Source organism: Pleuronectes platessa, chromosome 8 (assembly GCF_947347685.1).
Source record: "Pleuronectes platessa chromosome 8, fPlePla1.1, whole genome shotgun sequence".
NCBI lineage: Eukaryota > Metazoa > Chordata > Actinopteri > Pleuronectiformes > Pleuronectidae > Pleuronectes > Pleuronectes platessa.
This window is the reverse complement of record NC_070633.1, coordinates 26,053,744-26,078,281: the sequence shown is the minus strand read 5'-3', so window position 1 is coordinate 26,078,281 and position 24,538 is coordinate 26,053,744. Positions and strand designations below refer to the sequence as shown.

At 42.2% G+C, this 24,538-nt stretch overlaps 1 protein-coding gene across 1 annotated transcript in view; it reads left to right on the top strand.

The window, feature by feature from the left end:
* The first annotated feature begins 805 nt into the window (after positions 1–805).
* The window catches only part of LOC128446262 (LIM and calponin homology domains-containing protein 1), a 73,693-nt gene continuing 49,960 nt past the window's right edge, over positions 806–24,538 (top strand). The window contains exon 1 of the mRNA XM_053429265.1: positions 806–1,160. Coding sequence (XP_053285240.1) covers positions 1,059–1,160 — 102 coding nt within the window. The 5' untranslated portion in view covers positions 806–1,058. The remainder of the gene's footprint in view (positions 1,161–24,538) is intronic.

Below are 24,538 nucleotides of genomic sequence, written 5' to 3'. Positions count from 1 at the left end.
AATGAGAGGTCGACCCCGAACTGTCAGAAATGATCTACAGCTGATTCAGAACTCTGCAGCCCGAGTGTTACCAGAACCAGGAAAGAGTTCACACCAGCCCTGACCTCTGCACTGGTCCCAGTTGGCTCTTCATGGACCATGCAGACATGTTTCATATGCTCACAGAACCAATACGGCTCCTCGGCTCCTCTGGTACTGGTCAGTGAACTGGTACTGGCAGCTTTTGACTCTGAGGACCTGAGAGCTGGTGGAAGTGTGGAAATCATACATATGAGTTTAAAACACATCTCTTTGACCTGACTTTTGATAACAGACATTATTTTACTGCATCCAAGTTGTAAATTTGACTCAACGTAGCCCTAGTTTATCATATAGCTGCAGAATTGCTTGAAATATTTAGTATATAAATATAAATTGAAACCCCTTCCAACTTTTAAGATTATGACATATTGGAAACGAAGACAGATATAAATATATGTAAAAAATGTAATTCATCTTTTCTCCAAACAATGATAACAATTACGGAAGATAGATAGATAGATAGATAGATAAATAGAGTGAGAGTGAGAGTGATATAAGATACAAATAATGGTAATTATGTTTATTATAATAATAATCATCATCATAATAATATTCTGGTCAGATCACAACATCAGCTCAAGCTGAGCAGTACAATACTGTCACCTTGTGGACAAAAGTGGGAACTGAAGGATTCAGCATGTTCTCATGCTGGAGCTTTTATTTTGTGCTGTCTTAACCGGAAGTCACACCAGTAGTGACTGTGTTTGACTCGACGCTGCTCGTCCGTGCACATATTTCCACCAGGAGCGTCTGTGGAGCAGCAACAGCCCCGTCCTCCTCCTCCTCCTCCTCCACCTCCTTCCTCCACCTCCTGCTGCTGCAAACACCTCCATCCGCACAACGGAGTAGCCTGTGACCGACTCGCCTGACGCGGTGCACGGCTGCATTCTGTGGAATAATTGCGGCACCGAGCTGCCTCTGCACATCGCACGTTCCCAGGCTTTTACTAGTTGAGGAGAAGCTGAGCCCACTCGCCAATGGCAAGTCCGGCTGCAGACACAGGACAGTCTCATCAGCATCACCCGGCCAGCGACTCTGCCGCAGACTCCGCGTTCCAGGAGGCGCAGACATGGATCGAGGTGAGTCCGGTATCCGGTGAAATGCTGCTTTCTAACTCTTCAGGTCTCTGCTTCCCTTTTGACGCAGGTGTGTTGTGTTGTGCGGTCTCCCAGTGAGATTAGTTACTGGTTTGCAACCCGATGTCTCCCTTGAAACAGCACTTTGCTCTTTTGTCTGTATTGCCTCGTCACCTGTTGAAATGTGCCTCAACCAGCAGGGAAATACTTATTATCAGCCCCCATGAAGTTTCTGAGGGGGGTCACGATGATGCATGATGGAATAATTATAAAGGATATGGTGAATTTAATCACGTGCAATTTGAAATTCCTTTAAATTAACAACTATAACCAAAACAAAAAGTTGTGTTATTGAACCACACTGATGCAGCCTAAGAAGTGCAGTGTCTCCACATTCCTTCCCAGGATGCTGCACACACTTGTGAGGGACCTTCCTGTGTGTTGCAGCAGGCTCTAACTGGTGTTGTGTAGGTCTGGGGGGGGGGGGGGGGGGGAGTTTTGTACAGTAGCTGCTGTGGGGCCGGCCGCCTGTTTGCCCGCAAACAATGAATGCATCATGTGGAATGGATTTTTTTTTTTTGCCTCATCGAGAGCCCGGGCGAACAATAATCACACAAGCGAGGTTTTTTGTTCCGGGAGAATTTTCAATCACGAAACCCGCCTGCCCCCGTGTGCAGTTGACTTTGTCATCCCGAGCCGTCCGCCTGTCGGGACTCAAAACACCGGCGGCCGCCACATTATCTGCTGCGTGTGAGCAGGACGTGGTCCCCGCTTTGCAGCCTTTCACCTAGAGGATGAAAAGGCTGATCTGAAGCCCACTGTGGCACGAAGCCTTTGTACGAAGTGGGTGATGCAGTGCAGCAGGGTAGTTGGTAGAGATTGTGGGGCCTCATGTGTCTCTATTTCTTTTGCTGGAGCTTTGTGTTTTTGTTTTTCACTCATCAACTGTTGGTTTCTGAGGCGCATCAATATGTTGCTCACCCACATGTGACCGTTGATCCCAGATCTGTCCTTTGATTAAAATGGAAAGTTAAATACTTGAAACCAGGTATATCTTAACAAGTGTCCACGTTAAGCAGCAGCACAAAGGTTCTTAAAGGAGACATGTGATGCTCTTTCAATTCATAATGCACATGTAGCAGCTAATCGGGCCCCTGGTAAGTGTTTCAGACAGAGGCTGAAAAGAGGAGCTGCAGCAATGAAAAGGCTGAGGACAGCGATGTGTTTTGTGAACATTAGAATAAAATATTTGATAAAATCAATAGTGATTATTTGATGTTGATCAGTTTGACGGTCAGTATCCGGGTGGCCCCGCTGGCAGAGCCTCTCTTGGCAGCGGCCCTGTATTGATGCGGTGCCTCAGGTCAACAAGCGACTCACACGTTTAACTGATGTTTAAAAAATAAAACTGCTGAATTCATATTTTCTATCCTGGATAAACAGGGCGTCGCTTCTTTAAAGTTAAAACACTATGTTGGGTCATAGTCTGCAGTAGTGTGTGTTTGTGTGTGTGTGTGTCTGCCCATTTGTCGCTCTTCACACAAACAAAAGTGGTCACATGTGTCTGTATCGGATCATGAATCCGGATCGTTCCAGTCACTTTAACCATGATGTCCTTTGTGCGTCATGTCTCGTCTCATGTATTTATTTTAAACGTGTTTAAGTGAGTGAATCAAAGAAACCCAAAGTCATCTTCATCACTGTTCAGGTCCTAATAACTTTGGAAATGTGGCAAAGGTGTAACGATACTGGTGCAGGCTAATGGATTCATAATGTGCGTCTGTCTGCCCTGATCCTGAGGTGGGGATCATTTAGCAGAGAACACTGATCTTATTCTTATTGGTATTAATACAAGTCAATTCCTCAGTGTCAGATTATCAGAGGCCATGATAGGCCTACTTAGCAGCAGCGCTCTCCTCCGAGGCTCGTATCACATCTTTAAAAAGCCACTACTGACCTAGAATCACAGAGGCGTCTCCGGGCCGAGCGCTGAAAGGAGAGAGAAGTGATACAGCTCCTCTGTTGTTGTTCCTCTATCTCCCTTTTCCCAGGGGAACTGATTTAATTTCCCATACACACCTGGTGACCGTCCTTCTGTCACCTCAGGCAACCAGAGACCGGTTGCTGGTTCCATAATGAACAGATCGACACAAAGCCTCAGTCGGCAGCACAGTGGTCAATCTCTGACTGCTTATATTCAACTGCTGTGCCAGATAAGGTGTCAGGACCGGAGGCTGGAGGTGAGAACAACAGGGCCTCTGTTTGTCCCTCACTAATCAGAACAGTGCAGGTCTCCAGACTTTTTACATTGGTTTCACCGGTGTACCTAACTTTGTCATTAAGGTGCATTCAAAAGTTTTCACTGCGTCTTTTGGCACCACAATAATAAACCTTTTATACCTTTACGTGACAGTTCCTGTCTATATATATATATATTCCTATATTTACTTGATTTGGATTCACAAGGATTTAATTCAATATTGATTCAGTTATGGATATTTCATTGTACAATACTAGTTTAACCTGGATATGACATAAATTCTCAGAGAATAAAAGCTGTAAACTAAAAACCTAAAAATGTTAAGGTTTGTATGTTACATAACGTATTTTGTTGGAAGATATTTTGTCCCAGAAATTACTGCTTTAAATATTATTCTTGTCCTCATTGTGAAACCATTTAAAACCACTGGTGCAGCGATAATATTATATCATAATCATGCAAGTGCATCCTGTCAAAGAGCAATGAACTTAATTCTATATTAAAATATCCTAAATGAAACCAACTGTGTGTTCAGTGTTCCTCATCACTTGGGTTGAAATATAAACTTCCATCTGTTGCAGTTTAGTTGCAGAGAAGATCTACTTCCTGTTTACACCTGTACGCATGTATTGACGCAGCCTTAGAAGCTCAAACTTTAAACGTTTGCTGAACAACTGGATAACAACAACTTGTGTGTTTGTGGTGATTATAAGTTTTGTATTAGCTTGGAGCAGTTTTTTTTGGCAGGTGAGGATCATTTGACCACAGCTGTGCACTAGCTAACCGCAGTGAGAGCGTTCGGAGCTGCTGTTGAAAACCAAATTTATGCTTCTCTGTCAACGTGCTCTGCTCGTCCGGCCATAGCTGCATCCCGGGCTGGAGCTGATTTACTGTTCGGTGCTGGACTTTGTCCTGTTCTCTGCTGAAGCTCTACTGAAGCTCTACTGTCATGGCGAATGGCCATGTTGTGAGTTATGATGTGTGACCATGCATTTGTTAAATGTAAAAGTCTTCCCTCACACATGTTGTGACATGGACCTGGGAAGGTTCTCACTGTAAACCACCTGCTACAAAGGAGACACACACTGTTTGCTGCACGTCATGTTAATGTTCTTTTGTTCAGGACCTTTCTTGCATGTAAATGATTTGCAAGATGAGAAAACTGCATATTGAATAATGTGGCCTATTTAAAAAAACTACCATTGAGATACCCAAGATACCGTCAAAAACAAATGACAAAGAAATGTCGATATTTTACAGTTTAATTAAAATATGAGAAAATGTATTAGTTGAATTAAGAAAAAACACAATCTTTATCTATCTAAACATAAATTCGCACTTTTTCCACGTTGTTTATTCTTTAAAATAAAAGTCTTCATATCAATAAACATAGGAACGACTCGTATCAGCTGATTTGGTTGAACAGCCGATCCACCAACAGGCTCTTGAGCGAACATGGTGTTACTGAGAAGGAGAAGATTGCTGAATCTTGAAATTGCTTCATGTTTTCTCCAGTATCATTAATCTAGACCAGCATTGGAAACATGCAGGAGGAAAGATAAGTGCCTCTCACTGAGTAATCACAGTCTCAATGGTTTCTCTATTTAAGAAGGAGCGTGTCACAAAGACCAATCAGGTATAGTTCCACCACGGTTTTCTTAAGATCATTCTGAATATTCATCAGCCCCTCACTGTCCACTTTGAATTTCAAATGAGTCCTTTAAAATGTGTCCCTATGGGAACCAGACACAGGTTCCCTCCTTGATGGCTCCTCCGCTCAGCGTCATGTCAGCGCCGCTGCAGCTGATCACAGTGTTTAGACTCCTGAACCCCAGAGGAGTCTGACCCTGCTGATGAGGGCGGGAAACCCCAGATTGATTTGCATCATGTAGCCGCAGCGTGTCTGCTTTGAATTGGAAACCCATGGATATTCACTGACTGGGTCTTTTTCTCAGATCACACCTTAGCGGTTCTATAAATAGTTTTTTTTTTTGGTGGTTGAGGACTTTTTTGCTGCTGGCAAATTAATATCAAAGCACAACTGTGGGACAATAATGGTGTGAGAGTTGCGTAACTTGTTATGCACTCGCCTTGTTATGATGACAAACATTTACGGTGGGAAAATATCCAACAGAAACATAGATATGTGTAAGAGCAAATTAAATAACTTAACTATATACAACTCGATAAAAACAGTGCATGTACATGATGTGTGCAAAGATGCAATATGACAGGCAGATGTTTGTAGTGATGACTATCACAGTATTCTTCTGCAACTCGTGGAATATTTGAATGATGGATTAATCCAAACTTTCCTTGAAACGCAAAATGGGAAAAAGTTGCCAAAAAGTCAGAAGCTGGAATTGTTTGGCAGATCCTCAGATCAGAGTTTTCAGATAATTTTGTAGAAACAATTATTCCATTATCAAAATTGCAACAACAATAATTGTTCTCTTAATTGACTAATTGTTGAAGGTCATCACAGCTAATTAATCAGCATTTATTCATGGAATCTCGATACATGATTCAGTTTAAGCTGCTGATAAAGACAAAAACTATAAATGCAATCATCTGTAATTATTATATATAGATTATATTTTGCATACAGTTCTGTATGTGTAGATTACAGTGTTACGTCCATTAATTTGTGTTGTAGGTTTTAAACTGTATACAGTAAATAAATTCCCTCGGCAAGACGGCTTGTCTCAACTGGTTGTTTCTCCTCTCTACCGGTTCCGTATTGTCTCAGTCTCTCTCTTTCTCTTTTCTTCTATTCCTGAAATCCCTCCTTCTCCTCCTTCTCCTCCCTCTATCCATGTCATGGCATGTTTAGGTTGCTCAGAATAAAACCAACTTTCCTTGTGACATGCCTGCAGGCAACAGGGATATCATCACATGTCAATGGCTAATAGCATTCCAGTGATATCATTGTGCAAATCAGTCGAATCAACACAGACTGAATGTAGTTATGATTATGACTGGAGATTGCATCCTATTACTGACTATATTTGATCTAGTTTTTAGATATGTGCACAGGGAATAAAATCTAATTCTTTCATTTTATGTAGTCCTTATCGCGCTGTGATGAATTTTCAATTGTTAAATCTTCCAGGCTGTTGACAGATGAAACTGACCTGCACTTGGTCGAGCTTGTGTATCGTCAGACTATACTACTCTAAATTTAAATTGCTGGTTTATCGACAGGGTAATCGGTCATTTGTAATATCATTAGTGTGTCGAAATCAACACAAAAAAAACCCCACAACTGAAACCCATATCCCACCTCCTGTTGGTATTTGTTGTTTTTTTAAGTCATAACTGAATCTTTTAAAAAAACATTTCCATTTGATAAATGTCTTGGTAGCTCCTGTGCAAAGGGCAAATGGAAGACATCCATTAGACAGCAAAGCCTCCGCTGCCAAAGAAACAGGTTCCACGTGGTGATTGATCGTCGCTCACCAGCGCCAGCTTCATCCGACTGGAGGGAGATACTGTATATCAGGTGAAAACAGCCAGATGGGACCCGACCTGATGACAGCTCAGAGGTGTTTTCCACGGAAACCTTGAGTTGAACAGCAAGAAAACAACCGACCGAGCCAAGAAAACAGTAAAAACAAAGATACTCGTTGCCAGGGAGGGTTTTTAAACACAGATGATGATCCTCAACTCTCCAAACCAACACTGTCTGCATGGTTTGCTATGGAGACCGATACACTAGGTTTATTTTGGAGGACATAGGATTGTGGTTTCTGTAAAGCCTCAACAAAAATACCTGTAGGTTTATGTTTTGGTTGAGTGACTCTTTTCTTAGTTGGATGTCTTGACGGCGTCACCCTTTGAAATGCAAATAGCATGCACCTCTTTGTTTTTTAGCCCTGAGCTGTTTTGGAAAGTCACTGCAGATCTGTAGTCGCTCTGTCTGTGTGCAGTCGTTCCCGAGTCCTTCCCTGATGTCATCTGCAGTTTTAGGGCATTGTCCTTCTTTACTACTTTCAAACCTTCTTTTCTCAGTTGCTCTGCTATGACTACCAGCTGTGGAAGAAAGTAATGTTAGAGGGAAGTGTCTGTCAGAGGAGGGTTCAGGGTAGATTGAGGATGTCCCCATCATCCTTCACCTTAATGCTCCGATGAGCTGGAAATCCACGGTCCAGCACGACCTCCCTGTTCTGAGTGGTGCTGCTCCGAAGATGAGCTCAGATTCCAAAGTTCAGTGTCTTATTCCAGGAGGAGAATTAACTTGAAACGTGGACGTGATTAAGTTTAGCTGCTGATGTACATCTGATGTCACCCAACAGTCCACTCAAATTCAATCCAGCTGCACCAAGTGTCACACTCTCATAGATATCAATCCTCTAAATGTATGTAATATGAAGATAAATAGATATGTATATTTTTGTTTTTTTTCGAAATCAGTGAAGTTTTCCCTTGAAAAATGTTGCAAATGTTGAAAAAAGCAGTACCTCTCATTTCTCAGTAGCAACAAATCAACTACGCAATTTGTTTTTAACTCTTTTAGCCATAACTTCAGTTGTTTAACATTTACATGTATACTGCCCACACTGAGGCGCCTGCAGGGCTGCTGATCAACCAGCTCACAATAGATATGTTTATACATTCTGCTGTACTGTGGCATTAACACAAATGAGACATCTCTGAAAGTAAGATGCTAATCGCTAACCCAGGGGTTATGATCTTCTTAATCTGAGCAGAGATTGTGTGTCCTCTCCTGGTGAAGCAGGGAAACGAGCTGACATGTGGACACGGAGGCATTAAGTGAAAAAAAAACCAGGGATTAGATGAAATTCTCATTTACACTCATGTTTCCTGTTATTTACCCGCCACATAATCAAAGTATTTATTTCATACTAGCTTTAATTTTTAAATTGCTACATGCTCTCATGTAAATTTATCAGTTTATTTCAGCAGGATTGGATTTATTGTAAGAAAGAAAAAGGAACATAAACGATGCAGTAGTGACTAAATCTGGGTCCAGATGGGTCTTTGTGAACACGCAGGCAGGTTTGCAGTGAGAGGTTGATCATGTGGCGGATTACCAAAGTCGAGTGGAGATTAGCCCCCCCCTCTCTCTCTATCTCCAGTATGTGTGCATGGCTGTACGTTTGTGTTCATGAAGTCACTGAGGCAACATCCATCCACTCCGTTATTACATGTTTTGTATAGTTTCTGGAAATCCCTTGTATTTCCTATTCTTGCAGGCACACAGGCCGCAACGGTACAAATAATTCCAAAATTGAGACGAGTACCATTTGTCACTTTTCATGCAATTGACACACATTTTAAGGCTGATAATTCTGTCATTACGTTTTTTAAGCTTGATTGTATGGCACCTTTTCATTGTTGGACCAGTTTCCTTGGGTTTTGTAAAGTGGAGTACAGTCAGCTGTACCTAGTTTCCATCAGGTAGATCATTCCCGATGAAGTGACCTTAATATCTTTGTTCATAGCGGATCCTCCCTCATTTTAAAGGAGACATAGGCTAATTGGCCGGACTACTGATGAGGTGTCTAGATAGATAGATAGATAGATAGATAGATAGATAGATAGATGGATACTTTATTAATCCCGTGGGAAATTCAGACTAAGGATGTTCAGTAGCAGTGTTTTCTGTTGAGATGTACGTACATTTTAACGACACAAAATTAATTTAACAGAAAAGAAAAACTGAAACAGAATAATGTTACCTCCTAACAATCACTATTTTTACAGTTAAACTCATGTCATACCTGAAATCAGATCTCTAAAACACCCCGAGCAATTTCTGTAATCCAGCACCACAAGGAGACAGGACAATTTGATCATCAGCCAACATCAGATGATATATACACAGTTAAAGATTTACCAGTGATGATCAGGGTTAACTTTTCACCCCTTTTTGCTGGGATATCATTTATCACGAGTCATCCCTGGGCTCATGTGTGTCCTGCTGCCTGGAGCTGATTTGTATAATGACCTTCAATCACAAAAATACTTTCAAATGGAGCAGAGGAATTGTTGGCTGCCGTTCACCTACAATAATGGAAAGTGGATATTTGAGAGGCTTCACCTGCCAGAGGAGATGACCCCGCTGACGGGAAGCACACACATACACATGTGCTTGTCTGAACCAGTAAGTGGGAGAAAATACCAACTGGTCAAACTTGTCTCTATAATCTGCAGTAACTTCATTTTAAAACCAAATATATTCAAATATATGTGGCCACAGGACTGGGTTAGGTTGATGACATGTTATACCAAACTCCATTATTCCTCCTAAGTAATATTTGAATAGATATATGAACCAGCCACATATCTGATGCTCAATCTGAATGTGTCCCTTTGACTTTCTCTCTTTTACGTGTGCGTGTGTCTGTTGCCTGATGTTGCAACTCTGGTCGAACATATTTATCTTGTTCAGCTGTCAGGCCTGTGTGTTCATGCACTGGAGGAGAAAAATAGCTTTCAAGGAGGAGAGAGAGCGAGGCAGCGTCACACTCGAGTGAAGGAGGCACAGTCGGCTGTGTGCCGGGGCTGCACAGCTTCAACGTGCATGAAAGATGTTGACAATTGTTGTGATTTGCCATCAAGGCCATTGCATCTACAGCTCAACCTGAGAAGATATTGAGCATATTGAGGAATTTCAAAATGATCTTTACGGATGACTGACATTCTTCGGGTGGTTTCACACCTGAAAGTTCAGACGATGACCTGCGTGTATTCAGACTCTCAAACTCCTGTAATGTGCTGATGAAACCTTCCTTCCTGTTGGTCTCTGTTCTTACCACAGCTACTTCAATCAAGATGCAGCCATTAGGCATTTTGTTTCAAATCAAATAAAGCCACGACAACAAGGCCCCCCTTAATGTAGAATTTATTATGCAGTCTTCAAGGAAATGTTGGTATGCTACTTCCTCATCAAAGCCACAGGATGTCCGAAAAGCCCCAGAGTTGTTTCAGTTATTAATGTTCTTTTGAACCGACCATAAAATTAAAGCTTTTCAAGTTTTCCTTGACCAGCTCCCCTTTTTCCTCAAGCATCAGACTCAAAGCAGAGAGGAACCCCGAAACAGACATACTTCAGCTTTTTCTCCTTCTTCTTATCATCAATCACGTCTATCTAGAATATTCACCTCTGGACATGTGGGGATGATGCATGGAGACGGCAGCCGAACCTGAAGATCTGCCTCAGCTCGGTAAATGTTCAAAGATCAAACACTCAAGAATCAAAAGATCATAAATACTTCACTTCCTCCGAACAGATTTTCTCGACCCATTTAGAGACTCGAGCCTTTCAATCACAGGCCTGTTCTCTGATCTCTCCCCCGTAATTACAGGGCATTCCTCCGCTGTCATGTAATCTCCCATTGGGGCTATTGATCGGCCCTTTTCACAGGCAATGTGGGTCACTCCGCACGCCTCCCATTCAATTCAGATCTATTGATTGTTTCGTGAGCTTTTGACCGAAAGGGCGCAGATCAGTTCTTAGACCAACAGGGGAAACTTTAGTTTTTCTCCAAACCCCTCCTGCAAAAATCCAATAATTGTGTGCTGTTCTCATCCCTCATGTTCTGGAGCTTATTGAGCAACAGTTGCAGGCTGAGGTTGTAACGCACAACCTCGTAGATTGGCGTGAACAAGTAATTCTGTGGAAAGATAACATGAGCAGTATTAAAAGCATGTTAAATGAGGTGTTACTCTCAATGTCTGGAGCCGGTCTGAACAGGCCTACGGGACAGAGGATTGGATGTGACAGAGTCTGATGCTCCTCCACTGTCCAGGGGATGTTTCTAATTAGGTCGTGTGGGCTGAGCTGGTTCCCTGGTTTTTTCTGAGCTGGGGCACCGGGGAGCTGGACTCTTTCTGACTGTCGAGGGAGCAATGCAACCCGGATGGTTGGAGCTTGGAAGACTGACAGTTGTGTAGCAACAGAGTCTGATTGGCTTGTGAATAAAGTCCCTGTTCAGTTTTTATTGCTGGCTCTAAGCTTGAATTTATTTTTGGCGTCTGTCTGTTGGACAACTGCTCGGTACACAACTCTGTTCTAGATTGAAATATTAATAACTTTTGGCTGTACTGGCTCAATGACAAATGATTCAATTGTCCAATTTTCCAATACAATACTTAAGTGGTCTCACATTACTACACATTTTGTCAGTCGAATCAGATTTGTCTTTTCAATAGGATATTCCACGATTTCTCTTCATGTAGTATCAAGCAACACACTTAACTGAACTGCCAGAATTTACAGCCGGACATTTGGGAGTTAGGTTAATGCTCATTCATCGTTATAGTAAACAACCCAAGTTATTTGTCTATTTACTTTAAATCAGCAGCATGCTAAGCTAAGATGATAAACATATCACCAGCATTGCCATTGAGAGCTTGTTACCATGCTAGCATTAGCATTTAGCTTAATTTTGTCCTTCTAATGGATTTGACAGCTTCCGACTCATTGCATGAAATAAATGACCGATCTCTGGCTGTTGCAGTGATCTTTTCTTCTTCAGTTTAACTTTACATTCCCTGTCAAAGTGACTGCGATCAACAGTTCTGTTTATTTATTAGAGAATAAAAAGTCATGGTATCTATAATCAGATAATAATCAGATGAACCTGCCTCGTCCCGTTTCATCGTAAAACTTACTGCGTCTATAAAACATGACAAGATAAGATCTCATCTGCTATTTCAGTTGGAAAAATCAGATGACTCAGGTCCACCATGAATGGAGGCTTTTAGAACTGAGTGAGGTGGCTTTCATTGTCTCACACACAGTCTCATGCACATGAATCTCAGCCAATCCACCCCAACATTCCTGAGCCCCTCGGTCCCCATCCCATTCAGACTGACACACACACACACACACACACACACACACACACACACACACACACACACACCCTCCCCAGCTGGTCGCCCCCTGTCACAATGCGTGCTGTCATCACACTCTGGAAAGTGACACAATCATCGCTCAGCTGACTGGCGTTTGTCTGCCCTGGTCTGCATGATGCAGCATTGCTGTCTGTAGCGCATTTCTGGCATTTCACAGGTGAATGCCTGTTCAGTTGGTAGAGCTTTGCTTTGGAGACACAGTCTAAAGCTTTTTGACGCCACAATGCCTCCGCTTATTGTTTTAAATATGTATGTTTGTGATGTTGTAGGCTCATGCAGTTCATTTTTAGTGGAAGAATTCAACATTTTACGTTACTTTTCTACTCAATGCCTATTGGTTTGTATTTTTAAAAGGTGCACACAGGCATTGATGAGAACATAGATATTGAAGTGTTTCTTTTTGTGTACAGGCTAGTTGAATGAATTAGTTTTCTTTGTGATCATTCTAGGAGTTAATATGAGAAGGACATTTAAATCCAATGACTGCTGGTTTAGGATAAAAGATTCTAATGGAAGATAGATGACAAACACAGTCCTGCCCCCTGTGCTCCTGTCGCTTAGTCTTATTTGTTATTCTGCTAAAACCATTAGCCTCTATTTGCATCAGAATCAATGTCTGGTTCCTTTCTCTTTCTTACGCTTCATGCTTGCTCTTCTTTTTATAATCTCTGCACAGCATTAGAATGAAAACCATACTTGATCCTGAGTCACAGGGTCTTGGAGCCCTGGTACTCATCCTCAGTATTTGTGGGGGGGTTTGTAATGGTGTAAGAGACTGGGATTAATTGGATGTTTTCCTCCGAGAGTGAATCCTCAGAGTTAAATTTAGGATGTAGATACAAGCTCTGTGTTCTGATGGTTCCCCATCCTCCATCAGTTCTTGTAAAACATGTCACCACTGAGAATAGAGTTCAATTGGAGGGCCTGGAACCACACCCCTATAAATATAGCGTCAGTTGTTACATGAGGTGGAAAACTTGCTGTTGAATTATTCGGTGTTTGTTGCACCTATATTCACGACATGAACAAGCATGAACTGAATGGAAAATAGGATTTGATCCATGTCCGTAATTATCTGATGCATTTTAACAATGTTATAGACATTTGGCCGACACAACACAGCTGTGATCCAAGTTATCCCCATGAAAACGTCAACATCAGCCTGATTTGTTGTTCTTCATAACTGGTGTGAGGTGAGTCAGTCATGGGGAGTTCAGGCAAAAGGAGACGCTTTATGATTTATGAGACTAGAGGAGCAGATATCAAGTGAGCAGAACTGAAGAAGAATTGTGCAATCAACATATGAGTGTTCAAACCCCCATGTCTGAATCCATAAATAGCTCCACCTGCTATCCAGAAACATATACCTCGATTGTTGTGTGTATATATATATATACCTGTATACCTGTATACCTCTTAGCAAATGAGAGGGCATCTGTCCCTATTGCTTAATTAGAAGTGAGCAGTTAGTGTACAGTCAAGCTGTTACCTGCTAAGCTATTGTCTGTACTAAGACATGCAAACAGCTTACAGCCAGAAACCTCAGATTTGTCTTTATTCAGTATATCAATCATTTATATTTAAACCTACTTATAACCCAATCTGCTGGCTGGTTAGATGTCTGGCAGTCAGTCCTAAACAAACGGTTATTTTGGGGGTTTCTTTTGGAGCTGCGCGTTCAGCCTGCCACCTGCAGGGTGGAAGTTCAGATTTCCACTGGGCTCAACCATGCGGAGAACACAAGCACTCACTCTGGTGAAGGGGATAAAAGCATCTTCTGAATGTTTGACTGGTACAGTGGGAGTCCTGTTCTCTGTGACAGCAGCAGGCAGACGGCTCTGCAGGCTCCCTCAGGCCCTGGACCACAGCCAAGCCTGCAATTTGAGGACACTAGTGTAAACTCTTGTCACAATTAAAGTTTGATTGCATTTACCATTTCTGATTTAAGTACTACTACTACTAATACACAAACACTGCAATAATGCGTTTTACATCAGCGATAAGGATTTTTTGTCCTGATATTCCTTGTTTCCTGCTTCAGGAAAGGACGTCTCCAACGTTCCACCTTCCCACTCGGTGTTTGGTTGTAATTGTTTGACAGTTGGCCAATTATTACACATTGCTCCTTTTTAAGAGTGTCAACTAAATACCTACAATGGAATGGCTAAGTGTACGGTACGGACTCTTGAGTGCGGTTATCCCCATCAGCTTGTTGGTAGCAGGGGATAAATGTTAATCCTGACTAATCCGGCCAGCTGCACCTCCCTCTTTTCAGGGGGTGAGCGAGCATGGCAGCTCCCCTGGGGCAAACTCCGACCCTGTCATTAAGGGTTGACAGGAAGGTCATCTGCATGTATCTCCTTGGCACTGTGACTTTGACCTTTTGACTTCTGACCTTTACTTAAAAAGTAGTAAGTGGTGGTGTGTTTGACGTCACCTGTCTGGGTCCATTATGTTTGAATAATGCAACAGCCATTTTTTTTTTTATTAACTGGAAATGGTCTGGCTTCTCTTACTGTGGTGTTATCGCTTTCCCCATCTTCACATTTAGCCCACAGCTGGAAGGAAGAGGTTCACGACCCTTCTTTTGGGGGGTTGTTGAAAGGCTTTTCCTGGAAGTTACTAATGGTTTTGGTGGAATCACAAACATAACTCATAGAAAACAGTAGATGTCACAGAACACAATGACCAGATTGTGTCTTTCTACATTATTTTACCTAGTTCAGGGACACTTTGAATCACACAGTCATGTTCCCATTGTGCACTCACTCAGAGGTGGACCGTTAATGTTCTCAGTGATATAATCAGTTATTCAAACAGCTACTAAGCAACTTATGCGATGTGAGCAAAGCTTAAGCTTCAGTCACTGCCCCCCCCCCCCCCCCCCCCGTACATTTCTAGGCATAAGAACTGTTGGGAAACTATTCAGACTTTGCAAAGCAACTCAAAGAATGTCTCTTTTCAAAGCTTAATTCCAACACTAATGTTGATCCGGCTGTCCAAACTGATCAGTCGTCAGCCCTGGATGGTTTACAGTAAACACACACACACACACACACACACCTACACACTGGCAGGTGTGTCTCAGTGCTACTGTGTAATTAAGTGTACTGTGTTGGTTTTCATGATCCGACAACTGACACGAAACCTTTATCCTATTAATAAATTCCTCTTCGAATCTGCTTAAGGAAGTATTTCATTTTAGCACGTGAACATTTTTGAGGTTTTGCTCACACAATCTCACAGCTTGGTGTTCTGCGGTGGTAATTCCTGCTTGTCGTCACATGGATTATTACAGGATATAAGTTTTTGCCTCTGCACGGTACTGTGGACTCTATTGTGCAGGGTTTTGAGGCTGATATCATATTTATGTAATAGCATCTTCACGCGGGAGGTGAATCAGTGATGGAGAAAGGGAAGTCTTCTAAGCTTCTGAATGATGAAATATTATCTCATCAATACCTTTTGTAATTGAATCATTTGAAGTGGAGCTGCTCAGCATCTATGGAGTGACTGTGATGTTCTAAAGACATATTACGAATGTTCAGTTTTTTTTTTGTTAAATCTTTTTAGGTGTCTCTCAGTTCATTTCTGGGCCATTGCACTTATTCTGCACGATCTATCACTGTCCCTCGGCACCTTCTGTTTTTCTGTTCCCGGTTAGAGATACTGTGTCGGCCCCAGAATTCTTTCTTCAAAAGCCCTGAACCCCCTGGGGAGAAGCACAATGGCCGGATTCCTGTGCTTCTTGGGTGAGGAAAGCCTGGCTCCAGTGCTTCCTCTTCCTAATGGGAGCTCAGTGCTAACGTGGACTGACAGACGCCCATGTTCCCAGGGGTGACGGAGGGGCTCAGCCTCGGGAAAACTGTCGGGGAAGACGGATTCCATCGCCTTTCAAGAGCTGATTTACAGATTCTGAGTTCTGATAGTGGAATAGAGGTTTTTGGAGATTTTTGTTTGGTTTCAGACCCGCTATCTGTCACACACTTGTTGTGTTGTTAGCGTTACGTGAAAGGCTAATTGTAATGCAATCAGTGTGTTGAGTTTCTTTTCAAGTGGGTGTTTCATCACGATTACAGCAGGAGCCACAGAGCGTCTCAATCCTCACACACTTGATAGCAGAGGTCATTGTAAACGCACTGATTAAGTCTCATTGTGCTGCAGTGTTGACACAGTATGTCAGTGAAGCTGCTGATTAGTTCAGCCTGATGGAGGACACACCTTCTTGATGAGAGGGAGGGGGGGGGGGGGGGGCATGTCTGAACATGTACACAGGACAGAATCTTATCACGTTGAAAGTTTGAATGGGTTTTTATTTGCTTTGGCTACACAAGCCTCCCTTTCTTAAACTGACAACATCAGATGAAACTGCCAATCATCTTTTTGTGTTGTTGTTGTATTTACTATGATCCAAGGTCCGTTACCTGGAGACTGTACCAAGCATCATGCCTGGGCAGAGATGGTGTGGCCCACTCTTTGAGAAACAAAAATATATATACATATTTCCTTGGGATTAATATTAGCTGGTACATCCAGTGATTCAGTATAATTGCAGCAGTTAGCAGTGATGCTAATCTGCTACCTGCCTTAATTGGCTGAAGATTTTGGTCTCATGATATGTCTGTCTAAATCACACCCCCAATAAGACAAGTGGACCTTGGTTTAACTTCTGTCCACTGAAATGAAGCATCAAGGCAGTTGAGAAATGTTTTTAGTTGCCTTTAAAATTAATGATGTGTATTATTTCTCTACTTAAATGGAGGCAGGACTCATGACTTCTTTCTAGTGTGTTTCAGTGGATATTTAAGGTTTGTTAATTGGCCCCTATGTTCTATAAAAGCAAGTTTGAGAACCTCACTGACTCTGGCCTCAAGATGTCCATCTCAATAAGTAAAGACCAGGGCGTCAATCTGTCTGTCTGACAGACTTTCTGACTGTGGCTCCCAGTGTGGCCGGTGGCTGGCTGTTGCCCCCGGCCTCATGAAAACTGTAGCAAGCAGGATATTGGAGACTAGGGAAGGCCCCTGGAAAAGTCCTGCTGCTTAGGAAGCTTAAATAAGAGGGCCGGTGTTGACACAGACTTCTTTGTTACTGATCTTGCAAAGCTGTGGGGGGTTGTCACTAAAATCCTGGTAGATATGGGTAAGGTATGGTAAGGTATCTGCATGGGTTGGTTTATGAATCAGAAACAACCAGTTAGCATATTGTTGAGCTTAAGACAAAGGGTCTTAGCTATTGGAACGTCTTATAGTGGTAACGGTCAGTTTCCCCTCAGTACTTGTGTGTATATAACTCGGAGAAAGTTTACCAGGCATCTTTACTGTCATGAGTGGACTTAACCAAGATAAACATTGATCTTTATTCCACAACGGATAAAGTAAAACAGCAAAACTCTGTTGTCTTAACTGATGTGATGAAAGTCTAACGGTGAAGTGGATAATCCAGCAAAACACAAAACAAAGGGATCTTACAGTCAAGTGCTTTACTCTGAATGCAACTGAGTTTATTGAAGAGAAAATGAAGTTTCTTCTATTTCTTTTTTTAACTTCCTCCTTTTTCGCTCTGATTCACAAATCCGCTTCCTCTGTCTTGTTTCACCGAGACGATGTAAAGTAGGCTGGGTTAGTAGAATGGGGATTTGTGACTGCACACCCAGGGTAATTACTAAATTAAAGAGGCGGCGTTTGTACCACGAAGGGCAATCTATAGAGGACCCTGGAGTGTGATCTGAACAGAGAGGTTTGAGGGTTCATTCCATCTTGTACGCAAATCTTAAAGCCAGCGTGGGGGGGTGACACAATGAAGCCCTGTTTCCCCCTGCCCCTTCCCAGTGGTCACCCTAGTCCTCTAGTCCTCTAAAGGGACATTGTTGGTGAGATCAGGCTGTTTCCCTTTCACGCCACTGCTTTCCCTATAGGTTTTGGCCTTGTGGTAAGTTTGCACTGCAGAGAGAGCAGAGGGTTATCACAACATTAAAGGCCCAAACCGTAATTCAGATTCACAATGATAAATATAAAGATATTTAAGGTTCAGTATCTTGCCCAATTGCATTTTGTCACGAGGACTTGAAGAGCAAGGGATTGAACCAACAACCTTCTCATTGGTGGATGTCCTGCTCTATGGTTTTAGCACAGCAGTAAACTACATTGAATTTTCAACTGTGATCTATCGATAAAACTCATGAAAGCAAATTTTACATCCATAAAAAGTGGTGATTAATAGAATTGTGTATATTGTCTTATCTCGAAAACTTTTTTAATCCATAGTCCTAGGCTCATGCTCTTTTCTGAAGTTTCAGCATTAGGAGTAACATAGTTGAAAATATGGATTTTGCATTGGCAAAGTAGAGACTGCCTCTTGATCAGCCAAGTGCAATATTTATAATGTAGCACTGTCTTTGTCTTTAAAATGTGTTTGCTCTCTAAGAAAGGGAGCTGCTGAATCATTCACTGTTCATAAGTGAAAACTCTCAGCTTAGTCGGGGTTTGGTTTTCATCTTTAAAAACTAAACTGTAGAATTCATGCCCACACACAAAAATCTTTGGATCTATTTTTCTTATTTTCTTATGAATATATGAATATGACAGATTTTTTGATGTTCCTACTTCCCACTCACACACATGCAGGTTTTTGAAATGCCTTGTTATGCAAGTCACAGCCTCACAATCGGCTTGCAGCTAAAACAGGATAATGTAATCAACCTGCCTCTCACCCTAGTTCACTGTGACTCGAGTTAAAGTTTGATTTGTCCTTCTAAGCACAGTTCGCCTCCTCTCCTCTTTATTCACGTCAATCTCAGACTCATCCAGAGTCCGAATACTTCTCCTTTCTCCTGCTACGTGGGCCCAAGGCCTCCTGAAGCTTGGAAGAGAGTTTAGGGAGAGCTAGGAGGGAATGGGGATGGAAGTGAGCAGCACCAGTGGGGGCCAGGAGTGGGGTTAATCCACAACCCAAACATTGTTCATCTAATCAGGGGGGGAAATGGGACGGACCGGCTGGAATACTAACATTTAGCTCAGGACCAGGCCATTTCAGTTGCAGGAAACTTTGCTTGTTTAATCAGAGGGACCTATCAAGAGTCGAGGGAGGCATACAGAACCAGGGGATGGAATTCAGACAGTTTAAGCTCTTAGGAAAACAAGTCTGCAAGAAAGTGGTCTCTGTCTGAAAGCCATGTGTATGGTTTGAATGTAAAGACCACTTTATATGACGTGGGCATCACATTGTGGTGTTTGTCAGTAAAGTCAGAAACTACTGAACTTAATCAGATTTGAAAACTCTCTGCCTCACCGGCTCCCTGTTTTTATTCAAAGCTAAACATATAATTGGCCCGGGCAAGCCTGAGAAGAAATGTCCCAGTCTGGCATGTCATTGGCTGCAAAGTGGGAGTATGTGCCACGTTTGTTTAGCAGTTTTTGGCCTCACTGAGTAAAATTAAAGCGACAAGGTGATAGCAAAGAAGAATTAGCATCCTGTCGTATAACAGTTTTAACAGTGGGAGCAACATTTTCCAATTTGCAGTTTGCAAATCTCAGGGAATTGCAATTTCCAATAATCAGGAGCCTTGCTGTGTTTGTCCATGAACACACGTTTACTAGAGAATAGTCCCAGCTATTAATCGACCTCCCAAGAAAAGTGGAAGTTTATCGTGGGAGAGATGAAGGTTAAGAGTATCTGACAACATGTAGAAGTTTAAAAAGCAGGTTAATAAAAGTGCCAGTTAATAAAAAGAAAAAGTAATTAAGTCAACCAAGCATTTAAGTTTATACCCATCATAAAAACAGCTGCGTTTTACTGGAGCAAAACTTCTCCTTTTCAAGTTTATTGGATCTTTAAATGTTTTAATGAAAAACAATTGATTCATGGTTCCTAGTTGACTTCCTTAGGGTTAAGTGATGTCTTCTGAACTGGAGACGATGAGGAGCTGCAGGTCTACTAGCTGTTAATGATCATCAGTGGAGATCATACATTTAGCTACTGCTCCTCATCTTCAGCTGGTTCCTCAGGCTCTCTGTCACCGGTCTGTGGTTCGTGTGCATCAGCTGTAACCAATTAACTTGAAGGCAGCCCTAAATGAAAGTCGACTGTTGTCAGTTTGCGTGCTCGCTGGGCACCATCATCTTGTCAGAGAGAGTTTGTGAGAGAAGAACCACCACGCTGCGATGCCACTGTACAACCACAAGTGAGCTGAGTGTTCCTGCAAAAACCAACAGAGTGAAACCTCCTGGAGCTTCACGTCACTGTGGGCGATGGAGACACGCTTACAGACGGTGTATTTTGAGAAGGGAGGAGGGCATTGTCCATCAGCCCGGCCCCAGACACCACTGACTTTGATGCTGTCCACTGACACTGTGTATTTGAAGCTTGACTAATGACGCAAAGGGTAAGAATGCAGCTTTTGTAAAGACCCTTTTAAAAGGCGATTCCTAACATACTTGAACCGACGTGTGTCACTCGAAAAATCAGCATTAGCTTGTCCGTTACACTGTCAGACTCGAGTAACAGGAAATACATGAGGAAGCTTGGGATTTGACTTGTGCATCAATATCAATGTCCCAAGTGGCTCCGTTCTCTCCTGAGAAGCGCTCGACTTGTTGCTCTGCTAACGGGAGAGGCACGAGCTGAGCCAAGTCTGGGGAAACCGCGAGCACTCCCAAGTTTCTCACTTGTCTTTTACAATTACTTTCACAGAGTATTTAGCTGAACCTGATAGTCTCTCTGTGTGCGTGGTGTGCACAGTGCCTTCTAACCGTGAGCAGGTGACGGGACTGGTTCGCTTGCAGCCATGTTTGTCTGCAGGGCTCGATAAGAAGAAGGGGTCTGACTTAAACTGGATTATAAAAGCTGAATGTGAGGAGTGCGTCAGTATCGTTTTCTCAAGAAAAGATCAAGGATTGTACGGGTTGAGATATTTAACAGCAGTGCACTCAGGGTCGGCCATGAACTCTCTGTATGTGTGGAGAGGACACAACTTAAAAGCAGCTTTCATCTTCAAGACTGCCAGGCTTCATGTGGTTCTTTGGCTTTGATTAAGGGGGAGGGGGGGGGGGGGGGGTCACTGTCTGTTCACTGAAAATAAAAAGAATCATAGCTTTCCTGCCAATTTACTGTAAGTTTGGAAAGACGTGGTGAAATGAGTGGATGGCCAGAAAGAAGTGTATACCTGTGTTTGGTTTGGGTTAGGTTTTTCGCCCCTGTGCATTCGGCTCTGTGGTTGTTGGTTTGTTTGTTTGTTTGTTTGTTTGCAGGATCGTGCAAAAACTATTGAGAACACAGGCAAAGAAAGAACCTTGAAATTATTTTCAACCTGGATCCAAGCAAAGCAGATCCAGGATTTCCTTTTTATTGATTTTTAAACATTGCGAAATTGCTATTTTTTTACATTTTCAGTATATCTTACTAGCCGGGTTGCACTAGTTTCTGTGCAGTAAGTGTTTCTGGAGAACTTCACAAAAGAATCTACATTTTTTAAGTAAAGAACAACGTATGGTTTTCTAGTCAAATTCTATATTGTGGAAATCTGGCCACACACACGATGAATGCATCAGCAGAGTCTGTGCAGGTCGACAAGAAGACCATACAATAAATAATTTAATTTCATCATTGGTTTATTGTTCATACGTTATCTAAATGTCTGTGATGACATGTTGTTATGGAACTCGGCCACATATGGAGCAGACTTCCAGGTGGTCCACAGATCTACAGTGTGAACGCAGACAGCAGATGTTCATTCACAGCTCAGCTCATCATGACAGGCAGTGGGACCGTCTCCAGAGACCAAGGTGTGACATGGAAAACCGATCTGCTCCGAGTACGTGTGTTTCTGCAGGCTGACAAACAAATGCCCCCTGGGGTGTTTTTTATTTGGTGGTATAGTGACAGGAATTTAACAGCAGCACATTAAATTATTGAAGATGTTTTATTGATTACAATATGCTGAGTTTGATGGCACGTTTTCCTCTGAGGTAAGGTGTATTAGGTTTTATTTAAATATTTATTTGCACCACATCTGTTCTGCCAGAAGAAATTGCCTTATTTAATTCAGCAAAGTAAACCAAGGCAATAAAAAAACATATGGTAAAGATGATTTGGCGTTTCTTCAATTAGTAATCAATCAGATAATGAAACTATTCTGTAACCAGAAGGCTACTGGTTTAACCCTCAATGACTCATTATAATCAAACCAGAAGGCTACTGGTTTAACCCTCAATGACTCTTTATAATCAAACCAGAAGGCTACTTGTTTAACCCTCAATGACTCTTTATAATCAAACCAGAAGGCTACTGGTTTAACCCTCAATGACTCATTCTAATCAAACCAGAAGGCTACTGGTTTAACCCTCAATGACCCATTATAATCAAACCAGAAGGCTACTGGTTTAACCCTCAATGACTCATTATAATCAAACCAGAAGGCTACTTGTTTAACCCTCAATGACTCATTATAATCAGACCAGAAGGCTACTGGTTTAACCCTCAATGACTCATTCTAATCAAACCAGAAGGCTACTGGTTTAACCCTCAATGACTCATTCTAATCATACCAGAAGGCTACTGGTTTAACCCTCAATGACTCATTCTAATCAAACCAGAAGGCTACTGGTTTAACTCTCAATGACCCATTATAATCAAACCAGAAGGCTACTGGTTTAACCCTTAATGACTCATTATAATCAAACCAGAAGGCTACTGGTTTAACCCTCAATGACTCATTCTAATCAAACCAGAAGGCTACTGGTTTAACCCTCAATTACTCATTATACTCAAACCAGAAGGCTACTGGTTTAACCCTCAATGATTCATTATAATCTTCACTAAGAAACCTAGCTAGCTGCCAAAACCCTTGATAATAGTGATCTGCTGAAGTTATACCTTAAAGATTATTTGAAAATTGAAATACCTGCAGCTTGATTGTCTCTCCCTGGACTCATTGATTCATCGACCTATTGTGAGTGGACCATTACAGTCCATCATGTAAATGTATAAAGTAGCTTCTGCTCAGATAAAACCAATGAGTCTTGGTGAGTGGGAGCAGAACCATGACTAATCAGCGGTTGTGTAAGGTTTCCCACACCAGATGACTCTCACATGTGCCGGGGAACATTTGTGCTTTTCTGACTAAAATTAGATCAAGATTAGAAAAGTGTGTTTGTGATTTTACACACAAAACATCAGTGAGGTCTTTGACACAACACACTTCTAGTAAAGAAGCCGGACAACATACTGTGAGATATAAAAGCTTGTGTATACTATAAACCCTGGCAAACAATCTGGTTGTGATCACATGAAATGTTATTTCTGCAAACAATGTAAACTTGCACTTCTGTGTAACTGAGCCGACTCTGAGGTTTTTCTTTTTTTTCCTCCCACCTTTGACCAGTACCTTTTTTTATTTATGTCTTCCCTTCCTTTTTATTGAGCTCTCCATGACCACAAATCAACGTAGTTCACTACTGCTGCCTACAGCGTGTGGCTGGCACATGTGCATGAGGAACTTGTGCAAAGAACTTACATAACAGTTTGTCCCACGCATTATTTTTCTCATGTTATCTTTGTGTTAGAAAATCTTATGGACGCTTTTGTAGCCTCCTATTTCGACAGAGCTCTTTCTAGATATCAGCCATAGCAGAGTTCAGTGTGTGAAACGCACTCATCCACAACAACACATTGAGTCTAAATAGTCCAGTCAACAAATCAGTCTATAAATATTCCCCTCAGGAGCCGGGGTCCGGATCGGGGATTGGACTGTTGCGCTCCAGTGCTGATCCCACTGTGTATATGATACCTTGCCAATTATGCTCCATTAACCATCATTACCCGTGATGATCCGAGTTTCGTAATACTCAAATTGTTCACTGTCTCTGTCCCGGGCAGCGACTCTGCTGCTGGTTCCAGCTCGGCTCATTTGATTTGAGAAATTCAGCCACTTCCGTCTTCAACTTCAACTTCCACCAAAAATAAAAGCTGGGGTGTACTGGGGTCGGCCTGCTGTAAACACACGCTGTCATCTGAGTGTCTCTGCTGGTTGGTGGGTCCATCAATCTCTATGTTTGTGTCATTTAATGAATAATTGTCCGGATCTCACTTACATGTGTCTCTGGACTGAATATGCATGTTGGATCATATCTCTGGCTGTTTCTCCTGTGTCTATTTGTATCTGCTGGCGTCACTGTCTCCAGATCAGCGGGACATGAGGACGAACCCTCGGATTTGACACTGATTGCGGTTGTTCAGC